Source organism: Tursiops truncatus, chromosome 15, assembly GCF_011762595.2.
Source record: "Tursiops truncatus isolate mTurTru1 chromosome 15, mTurTru1.mat.Y, whole genome shotgun sequence".
NCBI lineage: Eukaryota > Metazoa > Chordata > Mammalia > Artiodactyla > Delphinidae > Tursiops > Tursiops truncatus.
Genome location: NC_047048.1, coordinates 43,806,011 through 43,821,300, shown reverse-complemented (window position 1 = coordinate 43,821,300; position 15,290 = coordinate 43,806,011). Strand labels below are relative to the sequence as shown.

General features: G+C 47.0%; 1 protein-coding gene across 2 annotated transcripts in view; it reads right to left on the bottom strand.

Annotated features, from left to right (window-relative positions):
• The window catches only part of PYGB (glycogen phosphorylase B), a 53,077-nt gene extending 49,207 nt beyond the window's left edge, over positions 1–3,870 (bottom strand). For both annotated transcript variants that reach the window (XM_033840631.2, XM_033840632.2), the window contains exon 1: positions 3,517–3,870. In XM_033840631.2, the coding sequence (XP_033696522.1) occupies positions 3,517–3,759 (243 nt within the window). In that variant the 5' untranslated portion in view covers positions 3,760–3,870. The remainder of the gene's footprint in view (positions 1–3,516) is intronic.
• Positions 3,871–15,290: the final 11,420 nt, after the last annotated feature.

The following is a 15,290-nucleotide window of genomic DNA, read 5'->3' as shown; positions in this document are numbered from 1 at the left end:
CTTCAACTGATTAGAGGCCATCTACATTACAGAGGGTAATCTACTTTCCTCAAAATCCACTGACTTTAATGTTAATCTCATCTAGAAAACACCTTCACACAAACAACCAGAAAAATATTTGACCAAATATCTGGGCACCATAGTCCAGCCAAGTTGATACACAAAATTAACCATCACAGCCTGCAGGAGCAGAGGCTAGACTGTCTTCTAAGAAAAATCACGGCACACATCCAAAGCTTCCTAATCTCATAAATGACGGCTTCAGCCTACCTTCCATTTGGCAAGCTGTCAGGGTAATCAGCAACATGAAACATCTGCCCCTCCCCTGCTTCTGGCCAGAGAAAGTAACTCTGAGCTCTCTGCTATCAGGGAAGCTTGCCCGTGGGATACAAGGTCAACTTCACACAGATGAGGGCAAACACATCAGAACAGTTGAGTGGGTCAAAAAGATCCCAGTGCTGGACCCACTCCTGCCTAATTCAAACAGAATTTCAGAAGTAGGGGTTGTGTGCAGCCAAGGCAACAAAAAACTGCTCTAAATCATCTTCCTTTAACTCCCAGATCCAGCCAAACCATAAGATTAATTGTATTCATCATGATTATCTTACTAGAAATATTTAGGACAGCTGTTTGGACCCAGTGGTAGAGCTCCTTTCCTTAGTCCACCATTATGGTTATGCCAAGAGCTCATGAGGAAGAGCCATGGTAAACTGGCCAGTCCATCCACTACAAGGATGCAATCAGGCCAGCTGTCCACATCGTACAACATCTCCTTTAAAGACCCATGGAAGAAATCTCGCATCTGCTCATTCTAGAATTTACTGCAGAGATTCCATGACTCCCATAACTGGGCATGATCTGCAATTTGCTTTGGTTGCCAGAACTTACATCTGCATTTTGTCTCCTGACCATGTATCTGAACTTAACCCACTTTCCTACCCTTACTGTCTTGCCCCAACTTTCTCTTTGAGGTCTTCTATGAAGTTGAAACTTTTGCAGCATATCTTGCTTAAGCATTCTCAAATTCTTTTTGGATGGAATGTTAATATCAAGTGGAAACATTTTATCAGCAAACACAAAGCTGTAATGTTTTAGAATGGCAAGGTACTCAGGGATGGATTACCTAGCTTGACCTTCCTTATTTTAAAGATGAAGAAACTGAGACCAAGAAAGGTTAAGAAATCCACCCAAGCCCAAGGGTCAAACAGGCCAAATGGTAAAGCCAGGAGGAGCCTGGATTTCTGTGAGCCATCCCTCACCACCCAGCTCTTTTCCGTCCCTGAGTTTGCAGTGGAGTCCTGACCTTGCCATCACTTCAGAGACTCCTGGAGCCGACTTTAGAACTAAGCCTGCCTCCTGCCAAGAGCAGACTTCTTAATTTTAGCCTGATTTTTTGACTTGCTGATTTGCCAGCTTACTTGAAAACTCCTCCTCTGAGCACTGAGCTTCAACCGTTTCTACTATTACCAAAAATAGAGTGCTTGAGAGTTATGAAACAATAGGTGCAGCATAGCACTATACTAGTTTGTGTAATAAAAACAAATGTTTCTACCTGCACAGAAAAAAAGATGTGGAACACAAGATGTTTGTAGCATTTACAGTGTTACCACTAGGTGGTGAGATTACAGTTAATTTTTTCCTTTTGGCTTATCTGTGTTTTCTAATTTTTTCTCCAATGATCACAAGGACTTGCATAACTGTTTTAAAGTAAATAAAAATATTAAATACAAGCACTTTAACTTATTGTTTAGATCGTCAGGCTGCCTAAGTCTGCAGTGCAGTGGTTCACATCCTTGAAGCCGCTCTTAGGCTGGGGGTGTGGCTCTGCAGGATTCTTATTGGGAGACCTTCCACGTCCCCTCAGCTCTGATCCTCCTGGGGCTTGTTTCTTGTCCTTTACAAGCAAACATGTAACTTTTGCAGAAAAAGGAGATGATGAGCTTATTTTCAACATGAATTAGCCAGACTGAAGCACTCAAATTCCAAGTTTCCACTTTCAGATGACCTTCCTATCCAGGACAAGCAAACAACCTTCCATTTACAGGCTGTGTGGCTTTAAAGAAGAGAAAGGTTTACACCTATAGCCACCATAGCAATCAGTGAGGATGAGCAAACCTGTTTTGTTAGAGGGATTTAATCCTGTTCATGAAAGGTTATTTCTGTAATCCCTGAGCCCATCACTAGCCTTTTCAGGATCTAAATATAAATAAACACTCTAATGGGACCCCACGGTGTTGCAGTGTGTTCTGGTCCAGCTGCAGGGAAATACCCTTGAATATGCCATCAGAGATGTCACCTGCTACATGAATAACAATGATATTGCAAATCAGAGCTCTGCCATCAGCAGGGAATTCTGGGGGAGCCACTGCCTGTTGGCCAGTTTCCCTGGCAAAGTCATCCCAAGCCCTTGTTGAAATAACCTGTTTCAGCCATTTGGTGCCACTCCATTCTTCACTGTCTTGCATACTAAATATGAAGATCCTAGTTGGTATTCTAACAAATCTGTCCTTTTTACCACCTCTCTTTTAGGAAAAAAGAGTGCCCCAGAATAAGTTTGGAAAGGCAACCAATCTCAGACTTAGCAATTATTAAACATTTCTTAACGCCCTACAAAAATACTGTAAAATACTATCAACAAAGCAACTGCCCAGTGCTCAGGTGTGCACTGCAAGTCAAATCTTTGCAAATTGGCTTCAGGCCTGCAAGTGTGTCCTTTCCTCACCAGTTTTCACTCTACATTAGTATAGTAGAAAAGCTAAAACTTTCCACGGTCAAGAGGAAAAAAACAAAAACCAACAAACAAAACTGGTAGCAGGGGCCTGGCCAAGCCCATACCCATCAAACCGAAAACTACCACTTTGGAGAATCATATTTACTGACTTGGAAAGCTGTTGAAAAAGCTACAAATGTTGATGAATGAAACAGAAGAGCCACAAAATTGTATATACAACATGCTTTTTAAAAGTGTGCATATATATTCAAGAACAGGAAAAGATGTAGAAGGACATGCACCTATATTTTAACACAGTTAATAACGGAGGTGATGAGCACATTTTCTCTCATGTATTTTGTACTTTTCTACCATAAACCTACATGTGTGTAAACTGTAAAAAGAAAACAATTCCTTAACGTCGGCCAACCTTAAGCTAAATGAAGTTCTTCAAGGCAGGTGTGAGCGCCTGGAAGGCAGAGTCCATCACTGAGGGCTCCTTCTCCTCAGCAGGCTTCCCAGTGACGCCCCCCATCTCTGCCCGCCCGGATATTAGGCCCCAACCACAGGGCTCCAGGCCGCCCAGTACGCGAGGTGAGGGTTAGGCGACGCCGTGTGCGGGGCCGTCTCACCCGGTGATCTCTCCTCAACTCCGGGGGTGGGGGGGGTGGGGCGGGGTGTCGCTCCCCATCTTAGGGGGTCTCTCCTTACCCGTGGGTCTGTCCTCACTTGGGGGCGGTCTCTCCCCATCTCGCGGGGAGGTCCCTCCTCACCGGGGGTCTCTCCCCACCCCGGTGCAGCCTCACCTTGGGGTCGCGCTCGTAGTAGTGCTGCTGCGTGCGGATCCAGCGGCCCACCAGGTGGTCTCGCACCGTGTGCGCCAGCGCCAGGTAGTAGTCGCGGCGCGTGGCCACGTTGCGGTCCTTGACGAGCGTGAAGTGCAGGTGCCGGTTGAAGCTCTTCCGCACCTCGGCCACGTCGCCCAGCCCCGCCAGCCCGCGCACGCTGATCTGCTTCCGCCTCTCGCCGTCCGTCAGCGGCTTCGCCATCGCGCCGGCAGTCCGAGGAGGACGAGGAGGAGGAGGGCAAGATAAGCCGCGGGGACACGCCCGCACGGAGGATGCTGCAGCTTCGCCGGCTGCCAGGCCGCGCCTGCGCACTGCGCTGCGGCGGCGAGGAAGGGAGGTGCAGAGGGTGCGCCTGCGCGCTGCGCCGGACCACGTGAGGGGCGGGGCCTGAGGAAGGGCGGGGTCGCAGGATGGGAGGGGCCTGCTGGAGGGGCCGCGCACCGACCCCTGGGTGAAGGAGTATTGCTGAGTTTCTCAACTTCCAGAGCTGAGGGTGAGGTCCTGGACTTATGGCCCATTCCTGCCAGCAACTCTCTTCATGTCCACTCCCTGAGACGGTGTCTCCTCCTGCTCGTCCCCCTCCCTAAAGCTGCTCACCTGGTTCCTACCTGCAGGTCCTCATCTGGGGCCCTCTTGCTCACTCTCACCAGCAACCCTCCAGTCTACACCCACTAGCACCACCACTGCTGTTCCCCAGGGCCGTCTTCGGGTCCCTGGCTTCAGTGTTGCTCCCACTGCTCCTCCCTGATCCTATCTTGGCCTCTGGGGTCTCTGCATCAAGGAGAGTCCTTACAGGTTGGTTTAACATTGAAAAACTGGCAATATTCACTGAAGCTAAACAAACACCTACTTCTGACCCAGCAATTCTAGTCCAGAGAAAATACCCAACAGAAATGAATGCTTATACCAACCAGAAGGCATGTACAGAAATGCTCATAATACTCAAATATTCAGAACAGTCCCAAACTGGAAACCACGCAAATGCCCACCAATGCTGGACTGATAAACTGTGGCATATTCCCACAGTTGCACAGTCCCCAGCCGTGAGAATGATAGACCACATCCAATACGCAGACGAACAGTGCTGAGTGAGAGTGGGCAGCGCTAAAGAGCACAGCCTGAAGGATTCCACTCACGTGAGTTTCTAAGACTGGCCAATCTCTGGGCCTGCAGACCTAGGATGGCGCTGAGCGTTAGAGGTGGACATAGCTGGGGGGGAGGGGTCGCAGGGAGGGGGAGTGGGTGAATCCGTGGCATCTGGAAAAGCTCGGTCACATGTGGTGTGCAAGCTCATCACTGCACACGTGGGAGCTCCCCCATGTGGGGAGTGTCTGTGGGTGTGGTCCTGGGGCAGGGCCCCAGTGGGGGGGGTCACAGGTGCGGCCCAGGGCCTTCCACCATCTTTCTCCACAGCTCATCCTGTTTCCTTGCCCTCCCTCCACACCCAACGGGGCTCCAGATCCTTCTTTAGGCCAAAGCCTTCCTGCTTGCTCACATATCCAGTGCCAATAGCATCAGGCCTGGTGGGCCTGCCTTCTCTCCCAAGCTCCCAAGGACTCTCTCTCAGGAGCCGGTCCTCCAAGATGAAGTCTGGGTCCTCCAGCCATTTTATTCCCTATGTATCTAGTCCATCCTTAGCTGCTCTTTTGGGTCCTCTTGCTGGGATTCCTGTGGTAGTTTCCTCATGGGCTCCCCTGCCTCCCAGACACTCCCCAGAATCATCCTAGCCAGGCTATAGACAGCACAGCCCCTCCGCAGAGGGCTGAGCCCAGCACAGCTCCTGCAAACCACAACCCCAGCCAGGTAAGCTTGGTAAACCAGCCTCAGCCCCTCCCTAGCATGTCCTCAGGCTGGGCCTGGGGGACTGAGGGGACGGGTGAAGGCAGGCACCCGACTGCAGCGGGCAGGCATTCTTATGTGTCCCATCCCACAGGGACCAGGCAGAAGGGGAAGTGGTCCGAGCTGGGGTCAGTGAGAGAGCTGGGGGTGGGGAGAGAGAAGGAGCCCCCGAACTGTGGAGCCTGTGGGGCTGTGAGGGGCGGCGAAGGACACACAACCAACATCCACAGGCCTCCCTGGTCTGGATCTTGCCCTCTGCAGCCCTCACCCCTGGGGAGTCCCTCACTGGAGGGGCGGATTTGAAGTGAAGGTCCTGCGGCCTGGTTTCGAGCGGCATCTCGGGGGGCTGCCTCTGCCCACCCTCAGCCCAGGCTGGCCTACCCCCTGTTTTTATATGGCCCTTAAGTTAGGAACGCTGTCTACGTTTTCATTTTTTTTTATAAATTTATTTTATTTATTTATTTTTGGCTGCGTTGGGTGTTTGTTGCTGCACGCGGGCTTTCTCTAGTTGTGGCGAGCAGGGGCTACTCTTCGTTGTGGTGTGCGGGCTTCTCATTGTGGTGGCTTCTCTTGTTGCAGAGCAAGGGCTCTAGGCGTGTGGGCTCAGTAGTTTTGGCACATGGTCTCAGTAGTTGTGGCTCGTGGGCTCTAGAGCGCAGGCTCAGTAGTTGTGGCGCACGGGCTTAGCTGCTCCATGGCATGTGGGATCTTCCCGGACCAGGGCTCAAACCTGTGTCCCCTGCATTGGCAGGTGGATTCTTTTTTTTTTTTTTAACATCTTTATTGGGGTATAATTGCTTTACAATGGTGTGTTAGTTTCTGCTTTATAACAAAGTGAATCAGTCATACATAAACATATGTTCCCATATGGGCAGGTGGATTCTTAACCACTGTGCCACCAGGGAAGCCCTACATTTTTAAATGATTGAAACAAGTGAAAAGAAAGATAATTCATGATGTACGAAAATTACATGAAATCCAAATTTCAGTGTCTACAAATACAGCTACACTCATTCCTTTATATTTTCTCTAGGGCTGCTTTCACACATCCACGGCAGATCTGAGCATCGTGACAGAGACTGTATGGCCTGAATCTGCCCCTTACAGAGGGTGCTGCCCCTGACCTGGAGTGTATGCTCCTGGGGGAGGGCCCCATGTCCCCAGCACTGCCTCACACTCGCATGCCCCATGAATGTACCCCAAATAGAGCGAATCCCCATGGTTCTACATGCCGCATTCCAGGCGAGGGTGGACTGAGGCGTGGGAGGTGGCTGGCCTGGGCAGAATTCTTGAAGCCTCTTTAAAATTCACTAGATCACATTGGGAAAACGCACATTAAAACCCCAGCAGGCAGCAGGACTTACCTGCTACATACAATGGTCTGGTCAACATGAAAGTGACCGACAGGGACTTCCCTCGTGGTCCAGTGGTAAAGAATCCGCTTTCCAATGCAGGGGACACAGGTTCGATCCCTGGTCAGGGAAGTAAGATCCCACATGCCACGTGGCAACTAAGCCCACGTGCCACAACTGCTGAGCTCGCACGCCTCAATGAGAGAACCTGCATGCTGCAAACTACAGAGCCCACACGCTCTGGAACCCGTGCGCCACACTAAAGAGAAGCCCGCGCACCGCAAGGAAGAGCCCGCGTGCCACAAGGAAAGATCCCGTGTGCCTCAATGAAGATCCCGCGTGCCACAACTAAGACCCAACGCAGCCAAAAATAAACTAACTAAATAAATGCTCTTAAAAAAAAAAAAGCAGCCTTTAAAAAAAAGAAAGAAAAAAAGAAAGTGACCAACAGCACAGAGTGGTGGTGGGGCGGTGGAGTGCTGCTCAAGGGAGTGTAACCATTACAGCCACGTTGGAAACAGTGTGGCAGTTTCTCATAATAAAATAATCAGTAGTTAAACATACACTTGCTACGTGGCCCAGCCATTCTACTGTTAGGTATCCATCCAAGAGAAATAAAAACCTATGCCCACAAAACAGCTTGTGCGAGGATGTTCTCAGAAGCCTTATCACTAACGCCCCAAACTGGAAACAGCCCAGGTGACTATCAACAGGAAAGTGAAGAAACAAAGTAAGATATTGAAATAGTGGAATACTAACTCAACCATAAAAAGGAATGACACCGGTGAGTCTCACAGACATTATGCCAAGTGGAAGGCCAGACACAGAAGAGCACATATTGTACAATTTCATTGACATGAAGTTCCAGAATTGGCAAAGGTAATGTGTTGTGATGGAATTCAGAACGGTCCCCCAGGGGCCAAGGGAAGGGGGATTGCCTGGGGAGTTTCTGGGGTGACAGAATAGGGATATGGGCTATATGAGTGCCTCTGTCACAGTGGTTTGAACTATATTCTTAAGATCTGTGCATTTTACTGTAGGAAAATACCTCTATAAAGATATTCTTTAAAAAAAAAAAACAACTCACTAGGTCAGAAGTAAAAGCTAGAATGAGCTTAAGTACCAAAAACAGCCTCCGTGAAACAGGAAGCCTTTGCAAATCCAAGCCTCTAGGAAGCAACATTGAGTTCCTCCTGAGATTCATTCTGTGCAGAGACATTCCAGCTGAAGCTTTGAGCTGAGCATGAAGGGTCCATCCAAGAGAGAAGTGAAGGAAGTCTTCTTGCTGAAAGCCTATTTGCACTGCTAACCCAGGACACTGAGCTTCCCTCTCTGCCCCCCAAATTTCCTGTGGAGCCAAATATCCTCTTGTTTTCTCAGTGGGAGTTCCTGGTAGGACTCCACCCAAACCAAACAGCATGAAATATCTTTCCATTTATTTGTGTCTTCTTCAATTTCTTTCATCAATGTCGTATAGTTTGCAGTGTACAAGTCTTTCAAAAGCTTCTGCACAGCAAAGGAAACCATCAACAAAATGAAAAGGCAACCTACTGAATGGGAGAAAATATTTGCAAATCACATATCTGATAAGGGGTTAATATTTAAAATACATAAAGAACTCATACAACTCAATAGCAAAGCAAAAACAAAAACAGAAATAAAACAAACAACCTGATTAAAAAATGAGGAGAGAATCTGAATGGACAATTTCCCAAAGAAGACATACAGATGGCCAAGTGCATGAAAAGACAAGTGTTGGCAAGGATGTGAAGAAAAGGGAATCTTGTGCACTGTTGGTGGGAATGTGCAGCCACTATGGAAAACAGTATGGAGATTCCTCAGAAAACTAAAAAGAAGGACTTCCCTGGTGGTCCAGTGGCTAAGACTCCACGTTCCCAGTGCAGGGGTCCTGGGTTCGATCTCTGATCAGGGAACTAGATCCCTCATGCCCCAACTAAGAGTTTGCATGCCGCAACGAAGATCCTACATGCAGGAACTAAGACCTGGCACAAAAAATAGAACTACCATTTGAACCAGCAATTCCACTCCTCAGTATTTATCCAAAGAAAACAAAAACGCTAATTCAAAGATATATGCACCCCTATGTTCATTGCAGCATTATTCATAATAGCCAAGATATGGAAACATCCTAAGTGTCCATTGATGGATGAATGGATAAAGATGTGGTATGTGTATACAAGCAAATACTGCTCAGCCATAAAAAAGAAAGGACTCTTGCCATTCGCGACAACGTGGATGGACCTAGAGGATGTTATGCTAAGTGAAATAAGTCAGACAGAGAAAGACAAATACTGTATGATTTCACTTGTATGTGGAATCTAAAAAACGAAACAGACAAACAAACCAGAAAACCAAGCTCATAGATACAGAGAACAGATTGGTGGCTGCCAGAGGTGGGGGGCGGGGGTGGGTGAGATGGGTGAAGGGAGTCAAGAGGTACAAACTTCCAGTTATAAAATAATAAGTCCTGGGGATGTAATGTACAGCATGGTGACTATAGTTAATAATACTGTATTGCATATTTGAAAGTCGCTAAGAGTGTAGATCTTAAAGTTGTCATCACAAGAAAAAAAAAGGAAAAAATTTTCTAACTATGTAAGGTGGTGGATGGTAACTAGACTTGTGGTGATCATTTCACAATGTATACAAGTATTGCATCATTCTGTTGTACATTTGAAACCAATATAGTGTTATATGTCAATTAAATCAAAATGAATGAATGAACTGAAAGAAATCAATTTTTAAAAAAGCCTAAGAGTTGAAAAAGGAAGAAAGGATCTTGTGCTTTCAGACTGGAACAAAATGATAAGACGTGGTTAAGCATAAGGGGAACTTTCTGCGGGGAAACCTACTGTTTTAGGCAGCTCCCTTCCCAGAGTTCCAGTCCAGTTTTTAAGCTGCTTTATTGAGATGTAACTCACATACTATAAGTTACCCACTTAAAGAGCCTGATTCAATAGTGTTTAGTATTTTTAGAGCTGTACAACTATCACCATAATCTAAATTTAGAACCCTCTCATCACCCCCCAATACCCTGTATCCGCCCCCAATTAGCAGCTACTCCCAGTTCTCCCCCATCCCCACCCAGAGCCCCAGGTGACCACCAGTCTGCTTGCTGTCTCTATGGATTTTGCTTCTTCTGGACATTTTCTGTAAATAGAATCAGGCAATATGTGATCTTTTGTGTCTGGCTTCTTTCACTTGACCTAAAGTTTTCAAGGTTCATCCATGTTATAGATTATGTCATTTTTACTGCCAAATAATATTCCAATGCATAGAGAGTCATTTAAAAAAGTCATTAGAAATCTCTTCCTCCCCAGAAAGCTGAAAACCCTGGTTTGTATTCCCCTCTCTCCTTGTTGCTTTAGAACAAGTCCCTGCATGCCTCTGAGCTCTGGCATTCTCATGTGCAAACCCATCTGATCCTGAGCTGTCCTCTGGGTGGGTCTGGAGAACCCCCAGCCATATGTGCTGAGCACCTTGAGCCCTGGAAGTTATGTTTGGAGCCATCCCACTGCCTGTGTTCTGTGCCACAAACATGCAGCTCTGGCGCTCTCCTGACCTTCAGAGAGGCCTCCGGAGAGAATACCTTATAGGGGGATATCTGCTTCTGAGCCACATCGACCTGAGGCAGACACTAAGGTTTACAGGACTGCACTTAAGCTCTTAGACAGAAACCTCTATCCGCCAATCAATAACACAGAAAAGCAAGACATCAGGGACTGTTAAAATGATAGAGGCAGTCAGGCCTGGAGCTAGTTTTTATTTCTCTTGACTCTATAACTATTTTTCTAAATATTCCATGCTTGTACTTCCCTGGTGGTGCAGTGGTTAAGAATCCACCTGCCAATGCAGGGGACATGGGTTTGATCCCTGGTCCAGGAAGATCCCACATGCTGCGGAGCAACTAAGCCCGTGCGCCACAACTACTGAGCCTGCGCTCTAGAGCCCATGAGCCACAACTACTGAGCTTGCGTGCCACAACTACTGAAGCCCGAGTGCCTAGAGCCCGTGCTCCACAACAAGAGAAGCCACCACAATGAGAAGCCGTGCAACGCAATGAAGAGTAGCCCCCGCTCACTGCAACTAGAGAAAGCCTGCGCAGCAATGAAGACCCAATGCAGCCAAAAATAAATAAATTTATATATATAAAAAAAGTATTCCATGCTCATTATGATCGTGATGATTGATTCTTCAGCAGAGAAACCTGCTTTTGATAAATAGCTACATGCAAGGTCTGATGTGATGAAAAATTTCATCTGGAGACACTCTTAACTTGGGAGGCACACCAGCTTGGGGTTCGGAAGCCTCCAGACCTGGGTCCTAATGGGGCCCTTCATCTCCTCAGCCACTGACCTTCAGCTCAGACAGTCCCAGCCTCTGGGCTGTGTGACAGAGATGACGGGTACCTGCCCGTGGCTGCTGTGATGCTGAAATCACTGGCTCCATGCCTGACACCCAGTAAGCTCTCCATCAACACAAGCCATTGTCGTTACCGTAGCTCAAAATAGAGAGATGCTACATGTGGTGTGCTTATCCCGCCACAAACTCAACATAATTTTCAAGGCGAATCCAAGGACCTTGAGTGTGAAGAGGCCTTGGAGGTGCCCGATTCTGACCTCTCACCCCAAGCAGGGACCCCTTTCTCGGGCACCCTTGAATGCTGACGTGTGAATGAAGAGCCGTCTTCTTTCAGGACATCTTTCCTCATCAGCAACTTCCCTGTAGTCTGAGCTCTGGCCTCTGGAGCCACACAGGCGGGGCCAGGCTCTGATAATTCTTACAGTATTTTTTTGAGTGGGGAGGGCAGGCGGATTGCAGGATCCTAGTTCCCTGACCAGGGATCGGACCTGCGCCCTAGGCAGTGAAAGCGAGGAGTCCTAACCACTGGACCACCAGGGAATTTCCAGCCCTTACAGTATTGAGGAGGGCTGTGGGAACCCCACCCACCTAAAGCCTCTTTCCAGGCCTGTGATGTCATGATTTATAGTATGAAATATATGTTTGGTCTTCATCCCTTCTCCTGGCTCACAGCTCCCCGAACCCTTGGGATTTCCTAAGCATAAGAGCAATGGGAGCATCTTTTGTTGCATTTGGTCTTTTGTCCTCAGTCCTATTAGCCCTTTCAATCATACTTGAATTTGCATTAATGAGATGATGTTTGGAAAGCCTCTAGGTAACCACAGGGGAACCAACCAAGTGATTAGAGCGCTCAGAGATTCCGCCTTTCCTAGGCTCAACCTCTGGGGTGGGGACAGGGGCTGGAGATCAATGACTTAATCAATCAAACCTACGTAATGAGAGGCCTCCATAAAAACCCACAGAGTACAGGGTTCGGAGAGCTCCCAGGGTGGTGAGGAGTCGGGAGGGTGGTGGGCCCGGGTAGTGTGGAAGCCCCGCACCCTCCCTGATGCCGTCCCCTCGTGTCTCTTCCGCCTGCCTGTTCGTTTGTATCCTTTGTGATAAACTGGCAATAAGAACTAAACTGTTTTCCTAAATTCTGTGAGTCTCTCTAGCAAACTACAGAATCTCAGGAGGGGGTCATAGGAACCTCTGATTTACAGCTGGTCGATCAGAAGCCCAGCTGACTACCTGGACTTGAGAAGGGCCTCGGAAGGGTGGGCAGTCTTGCAGGACTGAGCCCTCACCTGTGGGGTCTGACGCCGCCTCCAGGTAGATGGTGTCAGAACGGAGTTGAATGCTGGGCACCCAACTGGTGTCTGAGATTTGCCTGGTGGGAAAAGCCCCACGCGTCTGGTCTCAGGGTGAAGCACTGAGAGCAGAGTGAGGGGTGAGTGGAGTAGAAGGAGAAAACAGAGTCTCCTCTACAAGGATGAACACTCCTCACATTTCATGGTCTCCAAACAAGTCATTTAAAAACAACTTTACCGCAAGTTGCACACCCAAGTGTGGCTTTTCACAGTTCTTACCTCGGGAGACTCTGTATTTATATTACTGACCTGTGATGATTCTGCACCCTTCTGAAAGTTCCCTTTGGGAATGCCTCAGGATTTTATTGCCATCCTTGATTTTATCCAAAAATGGTATTATCCCAGTTCGAATATTATATTTGCCTTCCAATGATTCTGAAATTGTTCTAAAAATCATATCCACCCCGAAACAATGATTTGCTGTGCCTGAGAGTACTCAAAAGCATGTGTGGGGGGTTCTTAAAGTAATGTAAAAACTAAAACTACATTTTAAAAACACTGTTTGGTTAACTTTTAAAACTGTCTCATTGGGGAAGCCTTTCTAATTATGACACAAACCCCAGAATTCATCAAATAAGATAAATTGTATCAAACTGTAATAAATTAGATACATTTAGGAAATTCTCTGGTGGTCCAATGGTTAGGACTTGGTGCTTTCACTGCCGGGGCCTGGGTTGAAGCCCTGGTTGGGGAACTAAGATCCCACAAGCCTCACAGCACGGCCAAAAAAAACCCCAAACAAACAATTAGATGTATTTAAATACATTAACATAGTAAAATTGTGTATTGAAAAAATATTGTAAAGTCAAAAAGTAATAATAAAATGGGGAAAAATTTGCAACACATTCTACCACGATAGCTGATTTCCTTAATATATAAAAATCTCTTAAAATCAGTAAGAAAATGACCATACTCTTACAGAATAATTGGCAATGGACATGTACAGAAGGACATGTACATGTTCCTGTTCACAGAAAAGGAAATACTCAGACACACGCACACAAGATGAATTAGATCAGTACCTAGTAAAACTATCAGTTTTCATTGTTTACCTGACAGAATGGCAGAGCAAACAGCTTGGCCATGGCTGTGTTGAAGAGGGCTTGGGAAGCAGGAACCAGGGCTGCCAGTGGAGTTGTAGGGAAATCTGGCAAAGCAGCCACAATTTAAAATGTTCCTGCCCTGCAGAGCAAAGCAAACCGTCAACAAAACAAAGAGGCAGCATACTGGGCTTCCCTGGTGGTGCAGTGGTTGGGACTCTGCCTGCTGATGCAGGGGACGTGGGTTCATGCCCCGGTCTGGGAAGATCCCACAGGCCGCGGAGTGGCTGGGCCCGTAAGCCATGGCCGCTGAGCCTGCGCGTCCGGAGCCTGTGCTCCGCAACGGGAGAGGCCACAACAGTGAGAGGCCCGCGTACGGCAAAAAAAAAAAAAAAAAAAAGGCAGCCTACTGAAGCGGAGGAAATATTTACAAATCATATCTCTGAAAAGGGGCTAATATCCAAATTACATAACAAACTCATACAACTCAATAGCAAAAAACAAAACAATCTGTTTAAAAATGGGCAGAGGATCTGAATAGACATTTTCCCAAAGAAGACATACAGATGGCCAACAGGTACACGAAAAGACACTCAGCACACTCATCATCAGGGAAATGCAAATCAAAACCACAATGAGATATCATCTCACGCTTGTCAGAATGGCTACTATCAAAAAGACGAGAGAGAAGTGTTGGCAAGGAGGTGGAGAAAAGGGAACCTTTGTGCACTGTTGGTGGGAATATAAATTGCAGCAGCCACTGTGGAAAATGATCTGGAGGTTCCTTAAAAAATAGAAAATAGAACTACCGTATGATCTAGCAATCCTACTTTGGGGAATATAGCCAAAGGAAATGGAATCACTAATTAGAAAAGATACATGCACCCCAATGTTCATAGCAGCATTATTTACAGTAGCCAAGATATGGAAGCAACCTAAGTGTCCATTGCTGGATGAATGGATGAAAAACTGTGAAATATTATTCAGCCGTAAAAAAAGAATGAAATCTTGCCATTTGCGACAACATGGATAGACCTAGAGGGCAGTATGCTAAGTGAAATAAGTCAGACGGAGAAAGACAAATACTATATGATCACACATGTGGAATCTAGAAAACGGAAGTCATAGAAACAGAGATCAGACTGGTGGTTTCCAGAGGTAAGGCGTGGGGGGGTGGGTGAAATAGATCAAAAGGTACAGACTTCCAGTTATAAAATAAAAGCCCTGGGTACGTAACGTCCAGCATGGTGGCCATGGTTAATAATATTGTACATTTGAAAGTTGCTAAGACAGTAGATATCACAAGAAAAAACATTCTGTAACTATGTACGGTGACAGATGTTAACTAGACTTATCAGTGATCACCTCACAACATATACAAATGTGGAATCATTATGTTGTACACCTAAACTGATACAATGTTATATGTCAATTGTACCTCAGTTAAGAAAAGAACAGTTCAAGACATGATGTCTTGCCTGGGGAAGCTGTTCCCGTTCTGCATGAGGTGGCATAACGGCAGCAGGCAAACCCTTGGGGGTATTTCAAGTGAAGTCCTTCTGGAAGCTCCTCCAGGGGTCTCACAACTCTGTCTTCTGGAAAAGTGTTGCTTCTTAAAGGACTTTGCTCCCACCAGGGCCTGATCTTCACAGGTGCTTGTCACCTCGAGCAGTGCCCTAGATCAGCAAGGCTGCCCCTTCAACCACTCCGTTTATATCACCCCTAAGACTCGTCCATCTCCTCCAGGAGGGCAGGGAAGATAGACCCCA